This window comes from Rhamphochromis sp. 'chilingali' (assembly GCF_963969265.1).
Source record: "Rhamphochromis sp. 'chilingali' genome assembly, chromosome: 17".
In the NCBI taxonomy this organism is placed as follows: Eukaryota; Metazoa; Chordata; class Actinopteri; order Cichliformes; family Cichlidae; genus Rhamphochromis; species Rhamphochromis sp. 'chilingali'.
This window is the reverse complement of record NC_137944.1, coordinates 13,683,556-13,711,036: the sequence shown is the minus strand read 5'-3', so window position 1 is coordinate 13,711,036 and position 27,481 is coordinate 13,683,556. Positions and strand designations below refer to the sequence as shown.

General features: G+C 43.1%; 2 protein-coding genes across 3 annotated transcripts in view; both read left to right on the top strand.

Moving 5' to 3' along the window:
• Positions 1 to 27,481, top strand: part of adgrb2 (adhesion G protein-coupled receptor B2) — a 286,719-nt gene that overhangs the window by 150,084 nt on the left and 109,154 nt on the right. For both annotated transcript variants that reach the window (XM_080863973.1, XM_080863974.1), the window contains 4 exons: positions 322 to 430; positions 1,710 to 1,856; positions 7,881 to 7,968; positions 8,764 to 8,866. In XM_080863973.1, the coding sequence (XP_080720099.1) occupies positions 322 to 430; positions 1,710 to 1,856; positions 7,881 to 7,968; positions 8,764 to 8,866 (447 nt within the window). The remainder of the gene's footprint in view (positions 1 to 321; positions 431 to 1,709; positions 1,857 to 7,880; positions 7,969 to 8,763; positions 8,867 to 27,481) is intronic.
• LOC308385156 (uncharacterized protein) lies at positions 15,081 to 16,644 on the top strand (the record flags this gene model as incomplete). Its single annotated transcript, XM_080863938.1, has 8 exons — positions 15,081 to 15,153; positions 15,245 to 15,280; positions 15,358 to 15,528; positions 15,658 to 15,786; positions 15,949 to 16,011; positions 16,095 to 16,157; positions 16,247 to 16,348; positions 16,445 to 16,644. 8 exons carry the CDS (start codon positions 15,081 to 15,083, stop codon positions 16,546 to 16,548), a joined length of 741 nt encoding a protein of 246 aa, XP_080720064.1. The 3' UTR covers positions 16,549 to 16,644.

Genomic DNA, 27,481 nt, shown 5'->3' with positions numbered 1-27,481 from the left:
GTTTCTTTGAGTTTTAAAAATGCACAATATCCTGTGCGTCTTTGTGCAAGCTTTGTATGGGACCCAATGTGGTACCCCTGCAGCGAATTGTGTTTGCTTGCCATCTGGATATAATAATTTTAAGAAAAAAAGCCAAATATAATATTATAAACCATGTGATTAGGATTTACAGCCCAGGAACACATTCGGTAGTTGAGGTAATGCAGTGAGTAAAAAGGTATCAGTGGTTGAGACGTGTCTCATAGAAGATGGTTGGCTGTGGGTTATAATTGTACTTATGACATCCTTCCGTTCATCTTTCTATCATCGTGCTGTCCACAGATCGCTCCCGGTGCTGCTTTGCTGATGAGGATATTGGAAGATTTCATTCACCTCATTGGAGAGGCCCAGAAGCCTTTTCAGAGTTTTCTAGTGGTTACCAACAACCTCAGTAAGGCCCACTCATTGCTGTCAGATCACACGGCTTCACAGGAGCAGATGAAAGATTTTTTGTACACAAACATCCGGACGACTTACAGTACTGCACAAAAGTCTTGAGCGGCTTAACATATATAGTTGATGAATCAACCAGAGGTCCAGATGTATCTCTCAGGTCCTGTGTCAGGTCTTTGCTGGATTTTCTTTTCTTATTTTTGAAGGACATGACTTTCAGATACTGGTAATTTTTTCTGTAGATAGTTTTTACCCCTGATTTTGACATTCATACCATAGGTGCATCTACTAAAACTCTCAGATGAGTTTGGATCCCAGTGACCTCAAGGTGAATTTCAGACGTGAACTTTTCTGACAATCACCTATGATTGTTAGAAAAGTTTCCAAAAGTTTCTAAAAATTCCAATAATTCAGAATTTAACTACATATGACCAGCACATCAACTTTCAAAGATATTTATATATATTTTGTGAAATTGCTTTTATAGTTTTTTAGATTTATACTAGAGGAGTATCTACTGGGAAGCTGAGGGGTAGCATTGGTGGCTGCCAGTATTTTTAGGCCAGTCAGTTCTTCTTTTGTAGTCCACTTACCCAGTTAGGACACTTGGCACTTCATCCTGAGAAATGGCAAGCATTTGGTAGATAGGTTTTTGGGAATCACCTTGCTGGTTGTAAAAGTACTATTTTATTAAAGTCAAACTGTATTATTGCTGCCATTTTTCATAGATTCGGCTACAGAAATTGGAAAAAATGATGAGCTGCTGGTAGCAAAGTGCCTAAAGAATTTAAAATGGGTTCTCTTTTATGTGTAGACACAACTCTGGTTCATTTCTTGAGTTAGATACTCTTTTTATTTTTGAATGATGGTCAGTGTTAAGTGGTTTAACAGACAAAAAATAAGTGTTCCTCTATATATGCTCAGGTAAAAGGACCGAGCTGAAAATGAGTATTTCAAGAAATTCTTGCTCTGTAGAAGCAAAATGGCTCAAGACATCTGCACAGTAATGTATTTCATCACAGTTAGAATTCAGTTGGGAGGGTTTTATTTGTACTATGCATGATCGATGATTTAGATTTTTTTGTATCCAAGTATTGATTTCAATCTGTAAACACATGACCAGCACGTCAATTTTTAACAGTGTATTTTTTTGTGAAGTTTTCTTTATTGTTTTTGTCTGATTTTTGTCTTTTAACCAGCACTCTTTGTTTATTTTCCCAGTGTCATGCCTAAGTGAGTTTTCATGTGGGTTTTGTTTTCATTTGTCGTTTGTCCAGTGGTAACCATTCAGAGAGAACCAGTGTCAGCAGTTTCCAGCGATATCAACTTCCCCATGAAGGGCCGGAGGGGCATGAAGGACTGGGCCCGAACAGCGGAAGATAAGCTCTACATCCCGAAAGAGGTTTTCACCATCCCACCTGAAGGTAAGAAAAAAAGGAAATGTGGTTTGTCTACTGACCAGGGTTGATCTAATCTTTTAGGTTGCCAGTTTCAGCTCATAAACACGAGATCATATGTATTTCTTTGTTTGGCTTTTTTCTATAAAAAAGATGGGAAACACAAGGTTAGGAAGGCTTTCATAGTCTATTCTTAACTATAAAGTACATACGTTGTAGTTGTAATTCTTGCTCACTCTCTTAAATCTTTGATATATGAAAAGAACCAACTCATGGTTTCATAATCTAAGGTCAGATCAGCTTGGCAAGTAGAGGTTCCCCCATGTGAATTCTCATACTCAGAGATGTTTCTCACTGAAGCAGAAGGTTTCTCAGGGGCGTTAAAGGGTAGTGCTGAGAAGGATTTGGACTGTAAAGAGGCCCTAGAGGGCTTCTCAAGAAGATGCCAGTCTTTCATCTGTGAAGAAGTGTGTTGCTTCCCCCTGAGAGCATTGAGTCTCATACAATTTTCAAAATCCATTCACTTTGAGCAGCGCAAGAATGTTGACTGCGTTTAGTCGAGGCTACATTTTTTTTTCGTGCAGTTTCAAGCAAACACAAATGGCGAGAGTTAAAAAAGGAGGAGAAACTACATAGATGATCCCAGAATGGGATGGAAGCTAAATTTGTAAAGGAGAAAGAAAAATGATGTTAAATAGTAATGGTTTGAAGTAGAAATGAGAAATACAGAGGCAGATGCTATCCTCTACGAACAAAGGCAAAGGTCGCTTCCCACAGGAAATTACACTGGCAGACTTTCAGTCAGGCATCCCCATCCCCTACCTAAATTAAAGTTCAGAGAGACTGCAGGCCAAGAGAGCAGAGCTTCCTCTGACCTCTGACTTGCACTGATGGCACAAACTCCCTTTGATTGGCGCTCAAGATATCCTGTATACTAACCTCAGGGCACGTCACCTCTGATGCTTTATTGTGCACCATGTATTGTGCTAATTCTAAACCACCTAGCATCCAGCCTTCTACTAGCCTATTAAGCGCATTTTTATGGAACAGTGAATTCAGATATCTCAACGGTTGAACAGCAGGTTTTAAGCTGGATCGGTTTAACGCCATTGCTTTTCAAAGTTTCCGCCTTGCTTGCTCTCCATGTTGTGTTTTTCGAACTTACTTTCCTTACTTTATGCCATTTTTCCTCCAATCCTGTTCTTTTTTCTTGTCCATTATCCTTATTGTTTGTCGTGTTGAATGTTTTGTCTCTTGCAGGGCTTATTGTGCCATAAAAGTGACCAGCTGCATTACAGTTACGCTGTGATATTCAGGACATGCAATTGGCATTTTAGCATACACTATTTGGTAAATTGTTTCATCCAAACCGCATATAGCTTTATGAGTTAGGACATTATTAGTACTCTTTGCCCTGTGGGAACTCTGCCACTTCCCATTGGCAGTTCATGAGTTGAGGTCCTCAGTTGATTGCTATCGGTTTGTTTGGTTCATTTACCCTGTAATGAGAGCCTATCTCAGATGGACAGCTTAAACATGCTCATAAAGCCCTATTGGCACCGTTGTGTCTGTAAGTGCGCACGCCAGCGCACGCACGCAGAGCCAATAGATAGGTTCATGAATCGCTTCAGTGGGCAGAGGCTGGGACTGTTCTTCACTGATTTTCGAGGTGACAAACTTCCACTCTCCGTCTCTCTCTCTCCACTGTCTCTTTTTCTCTTGCCATCGTACGAACAGGCAGCGCACTCTGTCTCGCAGCCATGTACACACATCGATCCAAACATACAAGTCAGCAATGGCTTCATATTTCAAATACACCATTGGTGGTTCATGCTCATGGTTATGAGTTGTTAACTTTTAACTCAACAGCCGCCTCCTTTGCTGTTTTGCTTCTCATGATTCTCCCTTTCAGTGTGTGAGATGGAGCTGGAAATTCGGTGATTCATTGAGCATCAATTGGGGCTGACGCCTGAGTTGTTAACCTGAGTTGACATCTTCAGAAACACACTTCCACACTCTCTTAAAGACTGTGATATGTTAGGAAATGTTTAGTTTATTTAAAAAAGTATACCTGTATTTCTCATAAATGCAGGCATCTTTACTCTTTACTGCGAACTGTACTCGCACCACCTCTTTTGTAGATATAATAACAAGTGGTCACACACACGAATTATATCGGTGTATGTGGTTTGAATTAAAGCAAATACTTGCCTGTAACTGCCATTGCGCTAACTGGATTAGGGATTTACAGGCATGCTCAATGAACTCATTGCTGTAGCGAGTGGTCCCATGGATTATTATGAACACAAGTCATACTTTAAACATCTAGATTAGAGTAAAAAGACAAGGGGCTAAATCACAAACACAGACAGAGAGGTCAGGACTGTTCATAGAGACGGTGGTGTCATAGGAAACTGGTGGTCTTTTTGCGGTCTTTTTCCTTAGTTGACAGAAACTTGGAGTGGGAATTAGTAATTATACACTTGGGAACACAGTTGAATAGATGATTCCAGTGTTCAATCTGCAGGAAATTATTTTGCAGACTTGTAAAAATTTGCATCCAGAGAACATGTCATTGTTCCAGCTGAAAATTGACAGGAATAGGCCTATGGTGGCTTGGCAAGAAAAAGTAGTTAAAAGATGTAAAAAGGTATGAAAGGTGCTATAATTTGTGATGCCAACCAATAATAAACACTAGCTCTGCTCATTTTCCTTGGCCAACTGTTTGCCAGAATTAGAGTGGTAACCATTCTAGGCAGCTGCTTCCTGTGGGTATTTTTGGGACTTTGAACCAAGGTAGCTCATCACTGCATTGCACAATTGCCAGAAAAGCCTTTTTCCACAAAGGTTCAGTGTGGTTCTTTCTGGAAATACTTTATCCAGGCAGTGTCCTTATTACCTAAACCATACACAGTTTCCAGTAGGCAGAAAACATGCCACCTATAATTAAAAGCTGGAAATACACCAGATCAGTGCAAATCAGTGCCATGGGAATTCATGCAGACTTATTAGTAGTGAGCTGCTGAGGCAAAGACCATCAGCTGCATTGGATATTCACAATCGCATATACACGTGTCTTGAAAAGTTGGGTCAGTTTAGAAGTTTCCAAAATTTAAAGCAATTGAGCAACTTAGAAGTTAAATAGAAGGCAGTTAGTGGTAATATTGGCATCACTGAACCAAAGTAGCCTGAGCCTGATCAATATGTTTATTTAAGCAGGAGACCACACTTGTTGTGGTGTGCAAAACAGAAAAGTACTGAAAATTAAGGAAGAAAGAAAAAAACAACTGACAAGGAGCTTTCTGTCTTCGATTAAATTGCTAAGTTATGGCTTAGAATCAACTGCAAGAATATATTTTCCTGATAAATGACATATTAAAGTTCACAGCTGGTGACTGGTGGTTTGCCATTTTCCTGGATTACAGCTGACCACCAATCATTTAGATGTTTAGCAAGGGCAGAGTGACAAAAAGTCTGTTCATGGGAAATTAGAGTTTTGTGATTGAGTGCTTTTGTGGTATTAATCATCCTCAAGCGTAGGAGTGCCACCCCCTCACATAGATTTACCATTTACCCATAATACATTGACTTTCTCATTTGCATGCCTTGGCAGACACTGTCCAATTAGGATCCATCAAACTTGCAGGCTTTCTCATGCTGACTTTGATCTGTTTTTTTTGCCTCCTCGCAAGTCTCACAATTGCGTTTTTTTCCACAGTTGAGATCTTTTTGTCTCTTCCTCTTTCTCTTCTCGTCTGTCTTTGCATAGCTATCTCTCTTCCCAAGTATTACCTCTTAGGCAGCAGGCAGACAGATTTTGGATGAGTCACCCAGTGTGTCTGATACCATCAGCCCTCTCTGTCTTCCCCCCCCCCCCCCCCCCACACTCTCTCTGCTGATGCCTCTCCGTTGCTTCTCTCAGCCTAAAAGGGCAAAGGAGGGAGTGGCATCTCTCAGCATGAACTCTTTCCCTCATACTTTCCCCCTTCTGCTTCCTTCTGCCTCCTCTCACTTGAGACAAAGTGACATTTACAGAGGGACACTACATCTCCTTGGGAGCTCCTGCTCTTTTTGGCAAAAGAACACTCAATAGAGCGATGGAAGGCAAGGGGGTGTAAAAGAGGACTATTGAAAAGAGTGAAAAAGTTGAAAAGTGCATGGGAGAATAGCAACAACAACAGAGATGGATAAGAGGGGTGTGTGATGAGGTGGAGGAGAATAGGAAGAAAGGGGATTTGGAACTAACATGAAGCGAGAGGGACAAGGACAGTGTCTGAAGTTGTCTGACACACTGACTTTTCTTTACTCATGTTTCGTGCATGTTGGTAAAAGGCTTGCTTTTAGGAATGAGGTTTTGATACTTCAGCAGTTCTAGATACACAGTAATGCTGAGCTACTATAACTGCTCAAAGGAAACAAAGTGACACAGTGTCTCCACCCACACAAAGTGTGAAACCAGCGTCTTGCACCTGACTTACGTTTTCAGCTGAGAAGCATAATTACTCTGGATATGGAATGTGTAGCTGCCAGAAACTTTGGGAAGGCGCTGCAATATTCTCACCTTTCTTATTTTGATGTAGCCACCAGAGCATGTTAGTGTCATTTAAGGAGTACATTTAAATTAGGCTGAAATGTTGATGGTTGATGAGACAGGTAAATCTAATTATTTAGTTGACCAGTGCAACTTAGCTCAAACTTAATTTATGTTAAATAGTAAAACTACAGACTTTATGGAAAATCATCAGGCTTATCCTTAAAGAAAAGAGGGTTATTAGTTTTAAGCTATCCTGTCCACATCCTTCATTTCTCCACTATCTTCTATTGTCTATTATCAATGCACCAGAGGTGCTGCACTGTTAAATCAATCACATTATACATACTACTACTCACCGGTTACGTGGAAGGGCAAACACAGACCTGTCTGAAGGAGTTTATGAATGAAACAGATGAATAATGAATGCAATCCAGGTTTTGATGAAATGTCAGGAGATCAAGTTATGTTTGTTTCTTACAGCTGCATGCATATAGGTCATGCATATTTAAACAGTGGTAAACATTAGGAGCGTTCATAGCGACTAATTTTCTGGGCGTTTAAACAAGAGAACAAACCTGCAGCAGCGTAGTGTAAAAGAAAACATTTCAAACTGCGCACACTTTAAATGCGCAATGTTAAATATTAGCCAAGCATATATTATATCTGTATTTTAGGAGATACATGAAACTGTTAATTACGTTCTTGATTAATTCAAGCGTGTTTTAAATGTTGCTGAAATTTGCAACACTGTGCGTTGTATGACATTGCAAATTCATAGGTTTTTTTTATTATATTTTGCAGAGTTATCTAACCTTAGCAGTGCTAGTAGCAGTAGCATTGGTTTCTTCCTTGGTAGGCTCAATACCCCAGTGCAGAATATGGTTACACATGACTTCAGTTACTGATTTATATTTCAGTTTATCCCAACAAAGCCAACATACGGCCATTTTTAAAATTAGTTTTTACATCAAAGTACTGCAGAAGCTGGTTAGCTCTACAGGTTAGAACTGCTCTCTTTACTTTCCCTGTCACTAGTCTACAACTTCTATTCTCAGAAATCGCGAGAGAGTGGCCAGTGGTGTCCTAACAACTTTGGCCTGTACATACTGTTACTTGTATTTCTGACACTGATTAGCAAGGGCAGCAATAAATCATACAGAGCATTTACGCACCACAGCCCAAAGTTGCGTCTTGAACTTGTCACAAGTTTCCATGTCATTTTCATTGTGCTCCTAGCATCAGTGTATAGCCATTGATGAGTTTTAGCAGATTCTAGTCTAGAGCTGTTTGACTTTTTTTTTTTTGGGGGGGTTGAAATAAAATGTTAGATATGAAATATTTTCCATTTGCCTCAAGCTGTTTTTGTTGTTGTGAAAATTTCATTGCATTGTAGTTTTCAGCAACAAGAGCCTTTGAACAAGATAACAAGGGGGATATGGGATAAACCGGCCGATGGGCTGAAAGATTTGGAGTTTATTTTGAAGGTATTAAAACGTACTGATTTTCTTTTCTTTCAGAGCAAGAAGCCGAAACAGAATCTACAATGTACTATGTCATTGGAGCCATCTTGTACAGGACACTTGCCATCATTTTACCTCCAGCGACGTGAGTACTTAATTATTCTTTATTGTTATTGAGGATTTAAAACCACATTTCATTCTTATCTTTTCGCTGTCCTTTCTTTTACCTTTCTGTAACTCATTTTTTTCTTGCGCTTTGTCTGACTTTTTAATCTCTCTCGTGGTCTCTTCATTCTTACAACAGTCTCTCTTTATTTCTGTGCATTTTCTATTTTTTCCTTCCCTTCTTTCGAACTTCCAGTTCTCCATATGTCTTTTCTTCCCTTTTACAACTCTGCTGCTTCTCTTGTGTCCTTGCGCCTGCTTACCACACTTATCAAAAAGCACACTTCCCTAGATGTTTCCCCCTTCCTTTGAGTTGTCAGTATATTTTTGGAAGTGTACACTGAGCTTGGATTGGGTGTGGGCCTAATGGGTCCCAAAACTTGCATAGAACATGCAGTAATAAAAGTTAGAAGAAATCAGGAGGTTGTGAAAAAGGCCATTGTGATATGGTGTTTGTGCTGGCCCCGGGCCCTTTTATTCAGGTCACTGCTCTTGGTTGTGGATTAGCTGGATCTGTTAAAACCCTTTTCACTCTGTAGCCATGCTGAATGTTAATGGGTGCAGTATTCTGTTTTTAGTCAGGCGCTCTCTTTCTTCTCTCTTTTAGATTTCCTCACCTCCTACTAGTTTGCTTTTGTTATTTGTTGGTATTTGTATGTATTATTTTTGGTCTTTCTCCAAAGTCATAGAGCCCATTCAGCTCCATCTTAAATGTACACCAACACTTGTCTAAAAAACAAAAAAGATAAAAATAAAAAAACGAATGTCTTTACAGTCCACCTGCAGTGATCAACTCCAAAATCCTGACCGTGACAATACGACCGGAACCACAACCCAGTGAGCCCATGGTGGTGGTGGAGCTGTCACCGCTATTAAATGTAAGTATATAAAAGGCTGTTTTCTTTTCTCTGGCAACTATTCAAAACCGCTAAGCTTCTGCTTCGGACCACTGAGAAAAAGTTAGATTGTCTTGTAAGCAGTTTTAAGGGATGAAAGAATGCATCACATCATGTTTTTTATTTTCATCATCTAAACTTTCCCAAATGAAAAAAAAAAACCCAAAACATTTAAAATAAATGAAGTAAATGAAGTTTTTTCTAGTGCAAGGGTTTGAATTTTTCTGCTTGTAGTAAGTATTTTCCAAGAAAATAAATTTGTTTAAGGCTTTAAGCAACTCCTCTTCTCCCAGCCGACCCATGTTTTCTAAGTTCAGATGAAGCTCAAAGTGCTGCATGCTATAAAGCGCCATAGCGCTCGGTGAATTGCCTGAATAAACGCAGACCTTTTTGACTTCCCTGTATCGCGCTGTCTCCTGGTAGCTGTTCAGTTTATATTACATTGGAGTGCGTTATTATAACGACTCATGGGGTGTCTTCAGCGGAAAAGGACTAAGTGCTAGTTTAATGAGAGGCATGCTTCACGACCTCGATGTGATGTGGGTTTCTTTGGGCATTCTGCTGTGTAAAGGTGGACATAGTTTTGAAGATAATGTTAAATATTTAACAGCTCCCTCCTGACAACACACACACACACAACCTCCTTCAGCTATCTTAGTGAGGACCTTCATTGACATAATGCTTTCCCTAGCCCCTTACTCTAACCCTAACCATTAAAAATGAATGCCTAACCCTAATCCTTACCCTAAACCTAACCATAACCTAATTATAACCCTGACACTAAAACCACATTTTGAGCCTCAAAAATGCCTTTAAATGCCTTCAAATTTGTGAGGACCGGGTTGTGTGTCCTCACAAGTGACTGTTGGTTCTCACAAGTATAGTAGAATGCAGATTTTGGTCCTCACAAAGATAGCTAGACAGGAACACACACACACACACTATATATATATTGACGAAGACATGCTAAAATGAAAGTGGAATCAGTCTCTTGCTGTGTTGACCAGGACTTGAGGGTCAAAAGTATTGCAAAGTTTCATTTAGAAAGACTTAGTATTCATTCGCTATTCCCTGTGAGTTCATCTCCCTGCTGTAAACCACTGATTCATTACACAATTATGGCAGTTTCTTTATATGCCTCTATCTTTTATCTTCCTATTATTCTGCTTTTTAACGCTTTTGGCAAAGCAAAGGTATTGCAGGTTGCACATCCTCTTTCTAGCAGATGATGTCTTAATGCTGATCCTTGCATGCTGCTTTGTACTATAAACCAGAGGCTCCCGCTGAGGACGGACACTTATCTGGCACACAGCCCAGGGCTGACACATATAGTAGATCACATGCACACCCTAAACCAGTGGATGAGATGCCATTGTTACTATTTTAAACAATATATCCTATGTATATCAAATTATTCTAAACATTGGGGTGGGAATTGTAAATGGAATTTTTTTTAAAGGAAGAGTGATGACAATTAATGCAGCAGATGCATCTAGTCCCTTGATATGCCATGCATCAGAAATGCTCTGCCCTATATTACTCATTAATCAACTGAATAGTCTCAAGTTAAATTAAAGCAGCAACAGTATGGCCCTTGCACCTCAGTGAACATCCAGGTGTGCTGAAGGTGAGACGTTTTACGCGGTAACATGAATGAATTAAGCCTGGGATGCTATTTGGGTGTTGTATAAATTTACCGCTGATCACCTGTGAACACTAGGTGGCGATAAAGAGTGTCCACCAACTAAAAGTCTTGCTGCTGCACGTAATTTGATAAACCACTAATGAAAGTTTCATGTAGATGAAGTGATGATGATTATCACCTAATGCTTACTTCATGTTGCTACTAGTACTTCAATAAAGCGATTGTAGGTGGCGCTGTAGAATCATGTTGAACCGCCCATGTTTAAGACCCAAAAATGCATAAATTTTCACCAGACCTGACACATGTGCAAAATTTCATGAAGGCGGAAGTGCAGCTTATCCTTGCTGACACAGGGCTGGACAGTTCGTCATTCCATCTTATGGCTAAAGGAGAAGCATGATGGTTTTACAGTGGCCTTGCACACAGACTACAGGCAACTTTGCAGATGTTGTCTATAAGTTGTTGTTGGTTATAAGAGGCAGTGTCACAAACAATCGGTCTGTGTGGTACTCTTGTTTGTGCTGTTATTGGTCCTTGCCAGCCACAGAGAAGAGCGGGTTATAACATACAAAAAAGCTGAAGCAAAACTGTATGTATAAAAAAAATGACAAGAGTATGGAAAGGCTTGGAAAAATCTGGAATAGCAACAGCACATTGCCATTCACTGCTCCAGACAAATAGCTACATTGGGCTGCACAACCTAGTTAGAGGTGCCTTTACTTGGGAGATTTTCTATAGAAAGCACTGTAGTATCTAGCCATCCCAAGGAATGTACCTATTTCCCTTCTGGAGGTAGGTACAGGAAAGGTCGACAATGGCAGAAACCTTAGCCTCAACAGGATGAATCTGGTCATAAAGGTTCCTTCAAAAGTTAGGTGACAGTGGCCTTGCCAAACTCACATGTTGCCAAGTTTAGTGTCAGAGAAGCTTCTGCTTCAAAAAAAAAAAAGATTCATTGTTGCAATGTGCTATGCCCAATGGGGAAAATAAATAACCACATCAACTAGATAAATATTGCAGTTTGAAACATTACCCAGGACGGTGGTCATTAGCCTTTGAAAGGTCACAGGTGCATTTTTCATCTCAAAAGACCATCACAGTACACTGCAAAAAGTGATCAGGCGTAACAAATGCTGAGACTTCAAAAGCTATTTCAGCAAGCAGGATTTGGCAGTAACCTGTAAGGAGGTCTAACTTACTGACATCTGTTGCTGAGCTGATGCTGTCTATACAGTCCTCAGCGTGAGGTATCAGAAAAAAAACAGACACTAGCTGTGTCCCAAAACGTAGGCCGAATCCTTTGGAGGACCCGGCCTGCGCGGTCTACGTGGGCCAGGTCCTTCGAAGACCGAAAAGGCCGGAAGTGCGAGGTTGTGAAATGCGACAGTCTAGCCTTCAGATTTGCGTCACCGCTGTCTCTGTGGAGTTTAATAAACTCGGCCGTCTGCTCTTTGCTATCTAAAATATAACAGGACACTGGCGTAAATTCTTGACCGTCTCACAGTTTGTTTGACGTTTATTCAGCTGTGTGAAAATCCCAGAGAAACCCACCCGAGGGATTAATAAAGTTTTGTTTAATCTAATCTACTCTAATAACTTTGATCTACGCCAAACCGATTTACTGCAGAACAAATAAAACATCGAAAAAAGCCAAACAATTACATTTTTAAGTCATCCGAGTGACTTATATATTATCTTTAACCTGAGAAAACGATGAAGCCGGGAGTCCGCTGCTCTCGCCGGGTCGAGTGACCATTGAACCCCCCCGGCTAGCTATCGAGCGGGTGGGTAACAGACGTCTCCGAAAATATCGGAGCATTTTTGCAAATATGCAATGTCTTAATAAACCAAGCAGATATTTGAAGTTTACATGGCTACTTTCTCGCCTGAAAGTATGTTAAAAGTTTATTTTGTGACCCAGAAAGATTAATAAGAGTAATATTAAAACTTAATAGCAGCCGCCATTGTTGGGAATTGGAATTGGCTGGGCCGTGCTATGAATTCTGGGATATGGTGGGCCACACCTGACCGATCCTTCAAATTCGGGGAAATGAAGGACGCATTTGTTGGCTGCATTTGAAAGAGTCGACGAATTTGGACAGCCTTCGTCGCCTAGCTGTGACGTAATCGGCCTTCAAATGCGGCCTCCGAAGGATGCAGCCTACGTTTTAGGACACAGCTACTGTCTGCGTTCACTTGTGAGGAAGCGTTGAGTGCCATCTGAGTTTGCCGTGCACAGACAGGGAGAACTCAGCGGACTAGAATTAGGTTTGCTTATGCTGTGTTCCAGCGAGTACTTTACTCCGTTCTTCGTCATCTCTTTCAATTCAAATGTTATTTAATTTAAAATTTAATTTGAAGTGCGCCGCTATGACAGCAAATCACCTTTGCTACACATATGAGAGAGTTAATCCCATACAGCTTATGACAAAATTTGATCCGAAGTGATTGATGGCCCTAATCACGACCTTTTGACCCCCCGCCCCTCCCCTCCGTGGGAAACCCCCAGCGTGACGAATCGTATCCGGAGAAAGGGGGGTGGGAAACCCCCCGCGTGACGAATCGTATCCTGAGAAAGGGGGGCGGACCCCGGAAGCGCGCCATCTGTTGCTAACCGTAACGAATTGCACCCCGAGAAAGGAGGGGTGAACCCCCGGAAGCGCGTCATCTGTTGTTGGGGGAAAAAAAAAGTTTTTAGAGGGAGGGGGAAAACCCCCGGAAGCGCGTCATCTGTTGTTGGGAAAAAAAGTTTTTAGAGAGGGGGAAACCTCCAGAAGCGCGCCATCTGTTGGAGGGGAATAAAAAAGCAGAGAGAGGAGTCCCATCACAATTTCTAAGGCACAGACACAAGATGGATTTCCTTCTGCAGCCCCGCAGCGGTCCTGTGCCCGATGAGATCTGCTCTCCCAAAGAAGAAGGTTTTGAATATGATATATTCAAATACAGCATATTTACTATGGAAGGCATCGATCCGGACCTTATGACCCTACCGGAAATACTCCGGAAGTGTCTAGTCATTTTCAGACCTGTTGCATCATGTTCCCTAACCACAGCGGTGATGCAGCAGATGATTCTGTGATGAAAAGAAGAACTTTCTATCCGCTTGTAACCTTTAAGATACACCATAGCTTGTGATGAAAAGAAGAACTTTCTATCCGCTTGTAACCTACAGGCTGCCTATGTGTAAAAAAATTGAATAAATATCGCTTAGTGAATACTACTTTTCCTTTTGAGAGTCCTTTTTTTACAAGAGACTGAAAAAACAAACCAGCGACAGGCGATCTTGTTTCACACACACACACACACACACACACACACACACACACACACACACCTCTGTGGGAAAGAGTCAACCATGAGAGTTTTGTCGACTGCAATTGTCCATTTGGCAAAACAAATATCCGTCTCAAAGCCGTATTTTACCGTTGCAGAAAACAGACGGCGTTCGCAAGAAGGCCCACACACACACACACACACACACACACACACACACACACACACACACACACACACACACACACACACACACCCCGCAGGCCAAGGAGGAGTGAGACGGCAGATATCAGGTTTTTTTTTTTTCTCAATGCTTATATCCTATAACACGCCCTCCAAAAAAAATATTATTATTATTATTATTATTATTAAAACATCTATATGAGGTAGGTTTTACGCAACCTGCTCCTTGTCAGACCAAAGTAGAGAGTTTTTTCTTCAATACTTTAACAATAAGTTTTCTCAATATATAGAAAATGTTGATCCGCTGAGGAGTCAACATCCGATATTATCATTGCTTGTAACCCGGTTTCTTACATCTCCCCATAAAACTAGTCTTAGTGGAAAAAAAAGCTCATATTCGAATAAGTTTATTAAAGCACCCCCCCCCCCCCCCTCTGTGGGAAAGAGTCAACCATGAGCCGAGTTTTGTCAACAGCAATTGTCCATTTGGTAAAACAAATATCCGTCTCAAAGTCGTATTTTACCGTTGCAGAAAACAGAAGGCACACACACACACACACACACACACACACACACACACACACACACACACCCCGCGGGGCAAGGAGGAGTTTTTTTCTTCATTACTTTTTACAATAAGTTTTCTCAATAGATAGAAAATGATGACGCTGAGGAGTCAACATCCGATATTATCATTGCTTGTAACCCTGTTTCTTACATCTCCCCATAAAACTAGTCTTAGCGAGGAAAAAAAGCTAATATTCGAATAAGTTTATTCCCCTCTGTGGGAAAGAGTCGACCATGAGCCGAGTTTTGTCAACAGCAAGAACAAGGTCAGACAGCAATTGTCCATTTGGTAAAACAAATACCCGTCTCAAAGCCATATTTTACCGTTGCGGAATGGGGGAGAAACAGACGGCGTTCGCAAGAAGGCAATCAAAAAAAAAACAAACCCCCTCTAACTACCGGTATTGTCAAGAGAAAGATGCGAAAAACAGATGCTTCGCTAGACTAGGATAAAATGAGAGAAGAAGCGGAAGGGGAGTCGCTATCTGTGACAGTTCTACCAATCGCGAGGAAGAATCCGAGAATATTATGTCAGCATCCCGTTCAAACAACGACGCCGATCAGAGGGCCATCTCGCCAGATCTGTTCATACCTCACCCCGGTAAGTTTTTTTTTTTTTTTTTTTTTTTTTTCTTTACGACTTTAAATTATATATCAACAGAGATGTCAATAATTTGATTACTTTCTTTTAGATTTCTACATCAATGATTTCACGCAAGTGGACTACGGTACGTTTAAATAAGTATATACCATTTTTTAAATAAGTTTAGATAGACTTGATTTAACCATGCTCTGATACTTACAGAAACAATCGATAATGCAGTGAGTAACAGCAGAAATCCGGCCGTTTTCCGCGGCGAATTAGAAGCCATATCCCCCGCAGAACCTCCGCCGCCGCCGCGTGGAAGAGAAGACGGCACTATTTTCGTCTCCGCATACCGGGAGAACCGCGGAGAAAAAAGTTTTAAAATCGAAGGTAAACAATATGATGCATTATCAGCCATTTTGTTGAATAACAGGATGTGACGGAGTAATCCGAGTGTGCTATACCGCCCCTCCCGACCCGGAGCAGATTTTTAAAAAGTTTTGCTTTATTTCTCGACAGAGGTAACCGAGAATATACAGACCCCGCCGCAGCGAAAAGAAGAAGAAGAAGAAGAAGAAGACGACGACGACGTTATTTTCGTCAACGCATACCGGGAGAACTGCAGGAAAATACCTTTTAAACCAAAAGGTAAACAATATGATGCAATATCCGTCATTTCGATAAATATCAGGATGTGGCGGAGTAATCAGAGTGTGCTATACCGCCCCTCCCGACTTGGAGTGGTATAAAGCGTGCTAGAAAGTTTTTTATTTATTAAATCTTTCTCTTTTTTGTTTTATTTCTCGGCAGCCGAGATTGCGGATATACCTATTCAAGCCCCCTCCGCTACAGACAATCGCGCGGAGGAGCGAGGTAAATAAAAAGTTTTTTCATTCTCGAAAAATAGGGAGGAGGAGGTTGTTTTCTTAAATCTCTTCTGTTTTATTTCTCGGCAGCCGAGATTGCGGATTTACCTAACCAATCCCCCGCCGCTACAGACAATCGGGCGGAGGAGCGAGGTAAATAAAACGTTTTTTTTTCATTCTCAAAAAAATAGGAAGGATGAGATTGTTTTCTTAAATCTCTTCTGTTTTATTTTCCCCGACAGAGACCGATACAGAAAATCAGACGGAAGAAAATCAGGTTGAGGAGGAACCGTCCAGATCGGCTCCTATCAGGAGAGTGAGAGCTCCTCTCGGAAGACTGAGAGGTAATTGACGGGGGGATGAATCGAACCTATTAAACTTCTCTGCTCTATAAAAAATGTAAGGTTTAAAAAATACATTCTGTCCGTCTTTTCTTACAGCTCGACGGATGCTTCATAAGAAGAGAATCCTTGAAAAACTCGCTTTCATGTACGTCGCAACAGTTCGCACATTTGCATCGATATACAGACACAAGGACCTGTAAAGTAAAAGCATGTAAAAGTCTGTGAATTAAGAAATAAAGAAAATCATGTCGGAAGAACACAGCATTCCTGAGGCTTTGTTGGAAGCCGTGGCAGAATTAAACAGAAACCATGAACATTTAGCCCCACCGTTAGAAAACAATATAGCCCCACCACCACCAAACGACCCTCTACAACCTTTAGAAAACGCATTGCAGGTCCTCCTTCAAAACATTGAAAACGAACGGCTTGCCGGTCTACTGAACTTTGACCCTCTGCAGCCGATAGAAAATGCTCTTCAGCTCTACGACCGGCAGCAGGGGCAGGTGCAGCAGCAGGTGGAGCAGCATCATCAACAGCAGCCCAGGGAGGAGGAGGAGGAGGACCGGCCTGCGGAGCATCAACAAGGAGGAGGAGGATCTCGGGTACAGAACGATGCGGTGACTCGCCGCGAACATTTTAATAATTTCGAAATAAGGCGAGTATTTAACATTCCCTCTCCGGATGAAGCGAGCGACCTCGCTCAATTTTACCTCAACGTCAGGGATAATTTTGTAGATCTAGCGGATAGGGTCAGACCGGAAGTTAGTCGTAACGACCGGGTTCAACTGGAGATCATCAGCGAGCACGCGCGAAATCACTCTGTTTTTAACGTCGATGACGAAAGCGCTGAAAACATTGTACCGGTTTTTGAGGACCTGCTAGCCAGGCTGATACAATCAAACGGAGCGATCGTCGCAGGCTCTCCCCTAGAAATTGTTGTGCAAGTAATTAGAAATCCTAGAGGCGGTGGCAGTAATGACCCGCGTAAAAAGATTCACAAAATGTTAGACGATGAAATTCTAGTCAAAAAGCGACGCTGTCTGTACGTGGTAAAAAACAAAAACGATAATCTGTGTTTTGCCATCAACCTGATTCACCTCACTCAACCTCATTTCACAGATAAACAGGCCCTGGAACGCGGCAGAGAGCTGCAGCGTTTAGCGGGGTTGAGCGATCGCACTCAGGTAACTCTCACAGACATAGGTAAATTCGAACAAATACTAAAACGTAAAATCGTCGTGTTTTACCGCCCGCCCGAGGACAGAACTCTTTCATTAATCGAAACAGACTACCCGAACACGCCTCACCCGCTGTACTTATTCTTATTCCACCATCACTATTACGGGATAAAAAATCTAAAAACATTTTTAGGAATTCAGTACATTTGCGACGAATGTCACCGCGGGTATTATAAAAGAGAAGAACACTTTTGCCAAAACCGCTGCAACCTCTGTTTTGACCCCGCATGCCCCTCTCACTTTCTGGACTCTGTAATCTGTACGGATTGTAACAGATCATGTCGCACACGTGCGTGTTATTTAAAGCACAAACAACCTAGAATTCACTCCGGTTCAGACCTCAGCGTTTGTCAACAATTGTATAAATGTCCGGACTGCAAGCACCTCTCCCGTCGCGGAATGCACAGGTGCACAGCCGCCAGATGTAAAATCTGTCGCGCGGAGCTTCCTCCCGACGACGACGATCAACACCTGTGTTACATCCAACCTTTGAAACATGAAAACTCTGATAACGCTTCCATAATCTTTTATGACTTTGAAACCTTCCCAGACAGGGAGGGGGCGCACGTCCCTTACCTAGTGTGCACAAAATCTCTAGAAGGAGAAGAGTGGCACGCTTACGGTGTAGACTGTGTTGAAAAGTTTCTCCAAAGATACAGAAGGAAAAAATATAGAGAGACCACGTTCGTTGCGCACAACGCGAAAGGGTTTGACAGCTATTTAATTCTAAGTCACCTGGTGGGGGGTGGGATGACGCCCTCTCTCATCATGCAAGGCAGTAAAATTATATGTTTCACAGAATCCGATTTCCTTCTCAAATTCATAGACTCGCTTTCTTTTCTCACCATGCGTCTCAGCGCTATGCCCAAAGCTTTAGGCTTCGAGGACAAATCCAAGGGATTTTTTCCTCACAAATTCAGCTCGCGGGACCGCTTAAAATACTCGGGTCCGTACCCTCCTCCTTCAGATTACGGGGTGGAGCGCATGTCACCAGCCGAAAGGGCAGAGTTTTTGCGATGGCACTGCGAGGCCTCCCGGGGAGTGTTTAACTTTGAAAAAGAATCCCTGTATTACTGCCGAAACGACGTTAATATTCTGAGAGAGGCGTGCGTAAAGTTCAGAGACGGGTTTATAGGCGAAACTAAAGTAGACCCTTTCAGCTGCGTCACTATAGCTTCAGCCTGCATGAAAGTGTTTCTCACCAATTTCCTACCCGAAAACAGTCTGGCTATCCCCTCGCCCGACAACTACGGGCGCAGGTTCAAAGCCTATTCGCACGCGTCCATTCAGTGGCTGGAGTGGGTAGCTCACTCTCAGAAAATTCCCGTTCAACACGCTCTCACAACCGGCGGAGAGAAAAAAATAGGCCCGTACTTTGTCGACGGATACGCGCTGATTAACGGGGAAAAGTGGGTGTGGGAATTTCTGGGATGCTTTTATCACGGCTGTCCAAAATGCTACAGGCCTGAGGAAATCTGCCCTTTGACCCGCGCTCCTTACGGGGACCTGCAAGCCTCTGCCGAGGCGAGGCTCCGGGAGCTGAGAAACGTTTACAGAGTCCGCACGGTCACTCTGTGGGAGCACGAATGGAACGAGATGAAAAAATCGAACGAGGAGGTTATAAATTTTATGCGGAGCTACGAAGTCCCGGAACCTCTGTCTCCTCGCTCGGGACTTTACGGAGGCCGCACTTCGGCCTTGAGGCTGCGTTACAGCGCCTCGCCAGGAGAAAATGTGTATTACGTAGACGTCACATCCCTGTACCCTTACGTCAACGCCAAGCGCGCTTACCCTCTGCATCACCCCCAAATCATCAGAGAGAATTTTGCAGACCCTCGCAGTTATTTCGGGCTGATCAGAGCCACCGTTTACCCGCCGCGAGGGCTCTATTTCCCCGTTCTACCGTACAAAACCCCCGGAGGTAAATTAATATTCTCCCTCTGTCGCACCTGCGCCGAGACCAATCAACAAAGCGGTCCGTGCCTTCACGACGACGAGGCTAGAGCTCTCACCGGGGTCTGGGTCACCGTCGAGTTTAACAAAGCCTTAGAAATAGGTTACAGAGTGGTTAAAATCACAGAGGTCTGGCACTTTGATAGTAGCAGCAGCGATATTTTCGCCGGCTATATTAACACTTTTCTCAAAGGCAAACAGGAAGCCTCCGGTTATCCTCCGGAAGCTCGCGACGAGGATGAGAGGAACAAATACGTGGAAGAGTACCACAGGCATCAGGGCATACGTTTAGACCCGTCAAAAATAGAGGTGAATCCGGCCAAAAGACAAGTTTCGAAATTGTGTCTCAACAGTTTCTGGGGAAAGTTTGCTCAGAGAGCCAACATGACTCAGACCGCTCTGGTCAGAAAGCCGAGTCAGTTTTTTAACTACGTCTTTTCAGGACAGTACGTCTTTAAACACGTCTCTTTTTTAAAGACCAAAAAACAGGAAGTGGCTTTAATTCAGTGGAGCTATAACGAGCAGTGCGTGATACCTCCCGGCGCTACCAATAACGTTTTTATCGCCGCTTTCACTACAGCCTACGCCCGCCTAAAACTCTACGAGTATTTAGAAAAATTGCAGCGCAGCGTTCTGTACACCGACACCGACTCTCTGATCTACGTAGTGAAAGAGGGGGAGGAACCTTTAGAGCTGGGTAACTATCTAGGGGATCTCACGGACGAATTAGACGGGGACACCATCCAGGAATTTGTCTCCGCGGGTCCAAAGAGTTACGCCTACCGGACCAGAAACAAAAAGAAAATGGTGGTAAAAATGAAAGGAATAACGCAGACGAGAGAATGTTGCGAACGTGTCAATTTCGACAGTATGAGCGGGTTGGTGGAAAGTTACCTTTCTGGTATGAAAGAGGCGGAGCTCCAGACCCCTCAGAACGGAATTCAGAGGGATAAGAGAGGCTTTGTGCTCAAAAACAGAACATTTCAGAAAAAGTTTCGCGTGGTTTACGACAAGAGACGTCTCTTTCCAGACGGTACAACTCTGCCTTTCGGGTACTAGTGTTTTTGTTTTCTTCTAAAAAAAAAGAATGGAGGAAACTGATTTTGATCACAGACTGAAAGTGCCTTTTTCCTGTCTAGTTGTGGGTCCTAGCGGGTGTGGGAAAACTCATTTTGTAAAGTGTGTTTTGGAAAACTGTGAACGCGTCATGGATACTGTGCCCGCGAATATTGTGTGGATTTATACTTCTTTTCAACCCATGTATGAGGAGCTTTCAAAGACCAATAAAAACATTAAATTTATCGAAGGGCTGCCTGATTCTTTTGAAGATTTCCGAGACGTTCTGGTGGTGCTGGATGACGTCATCTTTCAGGCCTCGGATCACCAGGAAGTGGTTAAAATTTTCACTCAATACCGCCACCATAAAAACGTCTCGGTTATGATGCTGACCCAGAACGTTTTCCATCAAGGTAAATACAGCCGCACCATCAGCTTAAACTCCAATTATATGGTGTTGTTTAAAAACCCCAGAGACAAGCTGCAGATTGAGATTTTGGCCCGTCAGATTTTCCCTTCGCAAAAAACATTTTTCTCAGACAGTTTCAAAGACGCCACCGAGGAGCCCCACGGGTATTTAATCCTCGATCTCACTCCTTCGTGCCCAGAACGCTACAGAGTGCGCGCCGGTCTGCTTCCGGGGCAGTACCCCGTCATTTACCTGCCTAAACCCAAGTAGCCATGTCTCAGCGTATAAAAAGAAACGCAGTCTTACTGCAAGCTCTGTACCACGCGTCGCCGCAGAAACGCAAAGACATTCTCGCTCACAGCTCCCCGGATTTCCTCCAAGCGCTGTGCGAGATAGCTTTAAATCTTTTAAAGGGAAACATACCTCTTTCCGCTCCTCAATACCAAAAACTGAAGCGTCAGAAAAAGATCATCAGGCTGCTGGCCGACAAGAAAACGAGTTTAAACCGTAAGCGTCAAGTTTTAAAGAAACAAACGGGAGGGTTTCTTTTCCCTCTGTTGTCCGCAGCCGTACCCATTCTGGGGAACCTGCTGGGAGGAATATTTCAAAAACGCTGAGATGTTTAAAAAAATGATTCTCGTTCCCTCTCACGAGCTGAAAAAACTGACCCGACCCACCGAGCCTACCGTCAGAGAAACTGCCAAAGACGATTTGGACGAAAAGATGAAAGCCATACTGGAGGATCCGCGGCTAAATTTGTATGAAAAAATCAAAAGATACGAGTCTCTGCTGCGGAGATATCTCACACTCTCTAAACAGGACCGGGACGAGGAGAGTAGGGTGACTTTCCACCTCCCGCCAGAGGAGGCGCAGCAGCAGGTGCAACAGCAGCAGGTGCAACAGCAGCAGGTGCAACAGCAGCAGGTGCATCAGCAGGTGCAGCAACAAGTGCAGCGGCCCAGAGAGGAGGATGATGAAATGATGGAAGAAGTATTAAAATCCTTACCCCCTCGAGATCGCAAAAACGCCCGCTACATTATGCAGAAATTAGCTGAGGGTGGAGGAGGATGGACAAAGAGGGGTGAATTTGTTTACAAGGGGGATGCGGTGCGGGGTTCGCACATGATCGATCTATTTAAAAACCTCTCCCTCTCTTTTAAAAGTAAAAACCAAACGCGACCGAAAGGATGGAACGCGTTTTTAACTACTTTGGTCGAAACAAACATACCCTCATCCTCAATACATAACCGTAGAGCTCGCGACCAGTATGCGCGTCTTAAATCTGTGGAGGAGGAGGAGGAGGAGGAGGGAGGACAGACACCTGCGCGAAGGGGGAGAAAACCTTCTCGGGTCAAAATAACGCTTTCCCCGACCTGGACCTCTATGTAAAAATCAATTGTTTTTTTTTTGTTTACAAATGAAATTAAAAAAAACGCTGCAACAAACTTTTTTTTTGTTTACGTTTCTTTATTCGATACACACATCTTTAAACTTTTGTAAGGAGCACGCCACGTGATGACCTCTGCGAGAGCGAGCGGGGCAGCGTCCTTTCAGAAAGTCAGACACCATATCATCATTTTTAAACACATCGTTATAGTACAGAGAAAGTATTTTACCGACGGATAACCCCTGAGCCTTGTGACATAGATAAAAAATGCAATGTTGCCCGCAAACGACAGACATAGGGTGCTGAAGTTGACGATTGTGATAGAGTATTTTGTCAGAGCGGTCTTCCAGAAACTCTGAGATGACCGAGGGATAGTGAGCAAAGTCGGGAGGGAATCCGTAAGAGTCAAAAAAAGTGGAGGAGCCGTCCTTTTCCAGAGTCAGAGCCAGCCAGTGTTCTCCCCTCAAGTGCGAGGGGTGAGTGTTTACTATAAAGTAGGCGGGGGGTTTAAAGTCGCGCCTCAAAAAGGCCAGCTGGTCCGAGGCCCAAACACCGCAGAAAACGTCTCCCAAGGCGCGATGTAGAATGTGCTCCAGCTGAAGGTTATCCATGTGTGTATATTTTAGTAATAATCCACCAGCACCTGTCTTTTAGAGTCAATCTCCAGAATTGAATCGTAGCAGGCGTACACTATGAGAGTTGTGGTTTGAGGTAGAGGAACTCTGAATCTCATCTCCAGCCTCAAATTCCCGTTGGAGACGGGAGACAGGGCGTCAGCATCCTCGCTGGGTTCCAGATTAAAGGCAAAAAGGGCGTACCCTTCGTTAAATTCCCGGCGATCGATGCTCAGAGGTAAATCTTTGAGGTGTCTCCCCGTGGCGGAAAACATGTGATAAAACTCCCTGACCGAATTTCCGCGGTCAAACTGTGGCTGGAAAGCTTTGGCGGGCACCTGCCTGCCGTCCTGACACAACGCCAGATACTCTACATCGTTGTGTCTAAAGTTGAAAGGCGACAGATCCCTCCTCCCGGTGAAGGCGTCGTGATGAACCATGCCCAGGACCACGTATTTTGGCATGGCTCCCAGAAAGAGATTCTCTTGGTTGCAGATCCTGGAATTTTCAGGGATGGAGTAGGTTTTCACAGAAACGCGCGAAAGAGGATAGAGGGCGTTTCCTTTCATCAGGGCCGCGGCGTGCCCCAGCCTGACGGCCGGCGAGACAGTGACCTTTTTAACAAACAGAGAGGCCGAAGTTATTTTCAGAGCAAACTGCGAATCCCGAGTTCCCATCAGACTGAAGGCATCGCTGTTGCGTATCAATTTAATTCTCAAATCCACAGAGTTCAGCAGGAGCCTCTCGCAGAAGAAAATATCTGCGTGGAGGGGACCCAGCAGGTCCACTTCTCGCGACTCGGCCGTGAAAACGGCTCTCTGTTTTATCCCTCTGTTCGGCCCGTTGCTTATAACTATAGAATCCATGTCTCCGGCAGTGTCTTTGTAAAACAGACCGGCGCTGAATTGACTCTTTAGAGTGTCTTCTGAAAAGTTGAGCAGCGTCTCGATCATGGCCCTGTAAGGATGGGTGGCGCTGGACTGCGAAATCAATCGATCCCCCAGAATAACGTCGCACTGACTGAAAATTGTGTTGAGAGGATAATTGATGAGGGCTACCCCCGCGTCGGGTGGGATGTTGCTCCCGTCCCTTTCCGTAATTTTCACTCTCAGATGGAGCATGGTGTCGTTCAGATCGAGATACTTTTCCCCGTCTCCGGGGATGAAAAATTCAATGGGTGAGTTGTCGTTCAAAGCAGAGAGGGGCTGACATTCTTGATATTTTTTATCCTCTATGGATAGCTGGGTCATGGGAGCCGAAAATAGATCCAGTTCGGCAAGGGTGCATTCGGCAGATTTCTTGTGTAAGAGAGACATTTTTTATTTATTTATTTATTTTCTTCTAAAATATGTCAGAGCTCCTCTGGGGCTTCCTTCTCTTCCCGCTGCCAGCCTTGACTGATTTACTTTTTACTCCGACGCTTTTATTTTTAATCCGCTCGCCCGGAGGGCGTTTCCTCTTCCTGCGGGAGAGGACCATCATACCCCCCGCCCCCTCCTGGCGAGGCTCTGTCAGCTTACCCATCACTCTTTTCACAGCGTCTGTAGCGATATTGGTTGCGGCCGTTTTCAGGTGAGGTTTAGCTACGGCGAACCCGGATTTGAAGAGAGGAGACACGAAACGAAACAGTCTGGAGAAGATGGATCCTATCCCTCTGCCGTACATCACGGGCGCTCCGTAAAAACCCGGAAGGGAACCTCCCACCTGCCCCTCATAATACCTCACAAAACGGTGGGGGTCCTGCGGAAGACGCGCAGCCATTGTCAAGCCGGTTTAAAGTGCAGCTTGACTATCGTTTTCCCGTAAACAAAATCCACGAATCTGTCGCGGTCCGTTTTAATTTCTACGCGTATGGTTTTAATGTATTTTTTAGAAACGCGTAAGTAATGGACCGTATTATGTCTGATGCTGATCACGTCTCCGTAATCGCCTTTCACGTTAAGGACGCTGAGCAACGGTGAGTAACTGTCACCGACCGGCTGGTACTGAACGATGTCGGTGTAGAGAAACAGGTTATATACGCCCGCGTTCATATCGCACGGATACGGAGTAGAGCGCTTTGACAGAGTCCACCACTCGTTCGTTTTCAATCCCAGCATGTAAGCCAGAGGAGGGAAGACCTTTATTTTATGGCTCCCGACTCCTTTGATATCCAGACGTTTGGTGACGTTGTTGAATGAAGCCTCGAAGGACGGGTCGTACTTTTGGATCGCTGGCACCAGGTGATCCAATAGATCTTTAACGCGTCCGTAATGACCTCCCCTGCCGAATTTTAAAATCACCAGGGGCTGATCTTCCTCCGTCGTCCGCATCAGCTCCAAGTAGGAGGCGTCCGGCGGTAGATTGTACCATGTGCGCGGATAAATGAATTCGCATAAGCCCACGCTCCATTCTCCGGTCAGCTCGAGGGGTTTGGCCAGATCCACCGTGTAGCAGCCGCTGGCGTTATCTTTAAATAAGCCCTTGCTGGCGTTGGAAGGCAGGGTCACGTAAAACCCTTCGGACTGCATGATGAATTTTAAAAAATGAGCCGAATGATGCGAGGGGTCTCTTTTTTTATACTCCTACCACTTCCGAGGCTTTCACCCAGCTGTTGAATTTATCCGGCCAGTTTTTCCACTTGACAAAAACCTGTTTTTCCCCTCTGACTGTGCGCCGCTTTAAAATCTTCTCCACATGAAACGCTTTGTCCTCGGTCAGTTTCACTTTCTGCAGCTCGGGCTCATAAAACGACCCATCAATGGGGTCCCCGTCATAATCTTGTAATTTATACACCGGTGGCGATCGGTGAAGGACCCTGATCACAGTAAAGATTTCGTCCGTGAAACTCTGTTCGTATTTTTTATCAAATACTCCTCTCAATTTGGATATCCTCACCAGATCCGCCTTCTTAAATTTCAACTTTATTTTAGGACGGGCGGCTGTGTTTCCATACAAGTTGCGAAACACCTGATCCGCGTTCTCGGGGCGCACCTCGGCAGGTGCCATTTTAATGCTGCTGTGATAACTGCGGTTATATCCTTCTAACAGGTCGGGCAACACCTCCAGATAGCGTCTGGTATTGTGCGCGGTGAAATATCTCCACATCCTCGTTTTCAGAGTGCGGTTAAATCTCTCCACCACCGAGGCCTTTAGGTCGCTGGCGGTAGCAAAATGGGAGATGCTGTGATTTTTCATCAGAGCTTGAAAACTCTTGTTGAAAAACTCTTTTCCCGCATCGGTCTGTAAATTTTCCGGTATTTCACTCTCTCTCAACACAGATTCGAAAGCTTCAGTCACTTCAGAACCCGTCTTCTTTTTCAGGGGGCGGGCGTAAGCCTTTTTTGAAAATACGTCTATGACGGTTAATAAATAATTGAATCCGTCGTTGTATTCAGACAGCTGTCTCATGTCGCACAGGTCGGCCTGAAGCTGCTTCAGGGGTTTGGTCACAAACACTCTATTTCTCTTAAATCTTACTCGCGCCGGCTTGTGCAGAGTATAGGCGTCCTGCTCGGATAAAAAATTCTGCACCTTGCGGATATCAACTTTTTTACCAGTTTCATCTTCTAAAGCGCGTCGAAGTCTATTTACTCCTCCGAAACTACCTGGGTGATGCGGGTCATAATACACTTTTTTCATCTCACTTTTCTCGGCCATCTCGTCTTCTGATAAAAAGCTCGTCTGCGTTATAACGTCGCAGGAGTCGGCTTTTATTATTTTATTCAAAAACCAGAGATGAATGTTTTTTTTTATTTATTTATTTTTTATTTTTTTGAAACCAGAGGGCTTAATGTGTAGAAAACAGGAATACAATATTCAAAAAACCAGAGATGAATGCTTTTTAAATATTTTTTATTCAAAACCAGAGGGTTTAAACATGCAAAAAAAAAACAGGAATACATTTTTATTCAAAAACCCTGAGATAAAACACAGTTATAGAATACAAGTAAGTTACAAAAAAACAGGAATACACTTTTATTCAAAACCAGAAGGTTTAACATGCGAAAAAAAACAGGAATACATTTTTATTCAAAACCCTGAGATAAAACACACTTATAGAGTCAAACGGTTACAAAAACTCTTTTTTTTTTTTTTAAAAAAAACATGAGGTAAACATGATAAAAGGTTACAAACAGGATATTTTTTTTTTTAAAGCATACACGATTAAAAAACGAGGTAGTTTTTTTTTTTTTTTTTTTTTTTTTTTTTTTTTTTTAAAAAGAAACAGAATACATGATTAAAATAAAGCAGAATTAAAAAACGAGGTAGTTTTTTTAAAAAGAAACAGAATACACTTTTATTCAAAACCCTGAGATAAAACACAGTTATAGAGTCAAACGGTTACAAAAACTATTTTTTTTTTTAAAAACATGAGGTAAACATGTTAAATGGTTACAAACAAACAGGATACTTTTTTTTTAAAGCATACACGATTAAAAAATGAGGTAGGATTTTAAAAAAAACAGAATACACGATTAAAAACGAGGTAGTTTT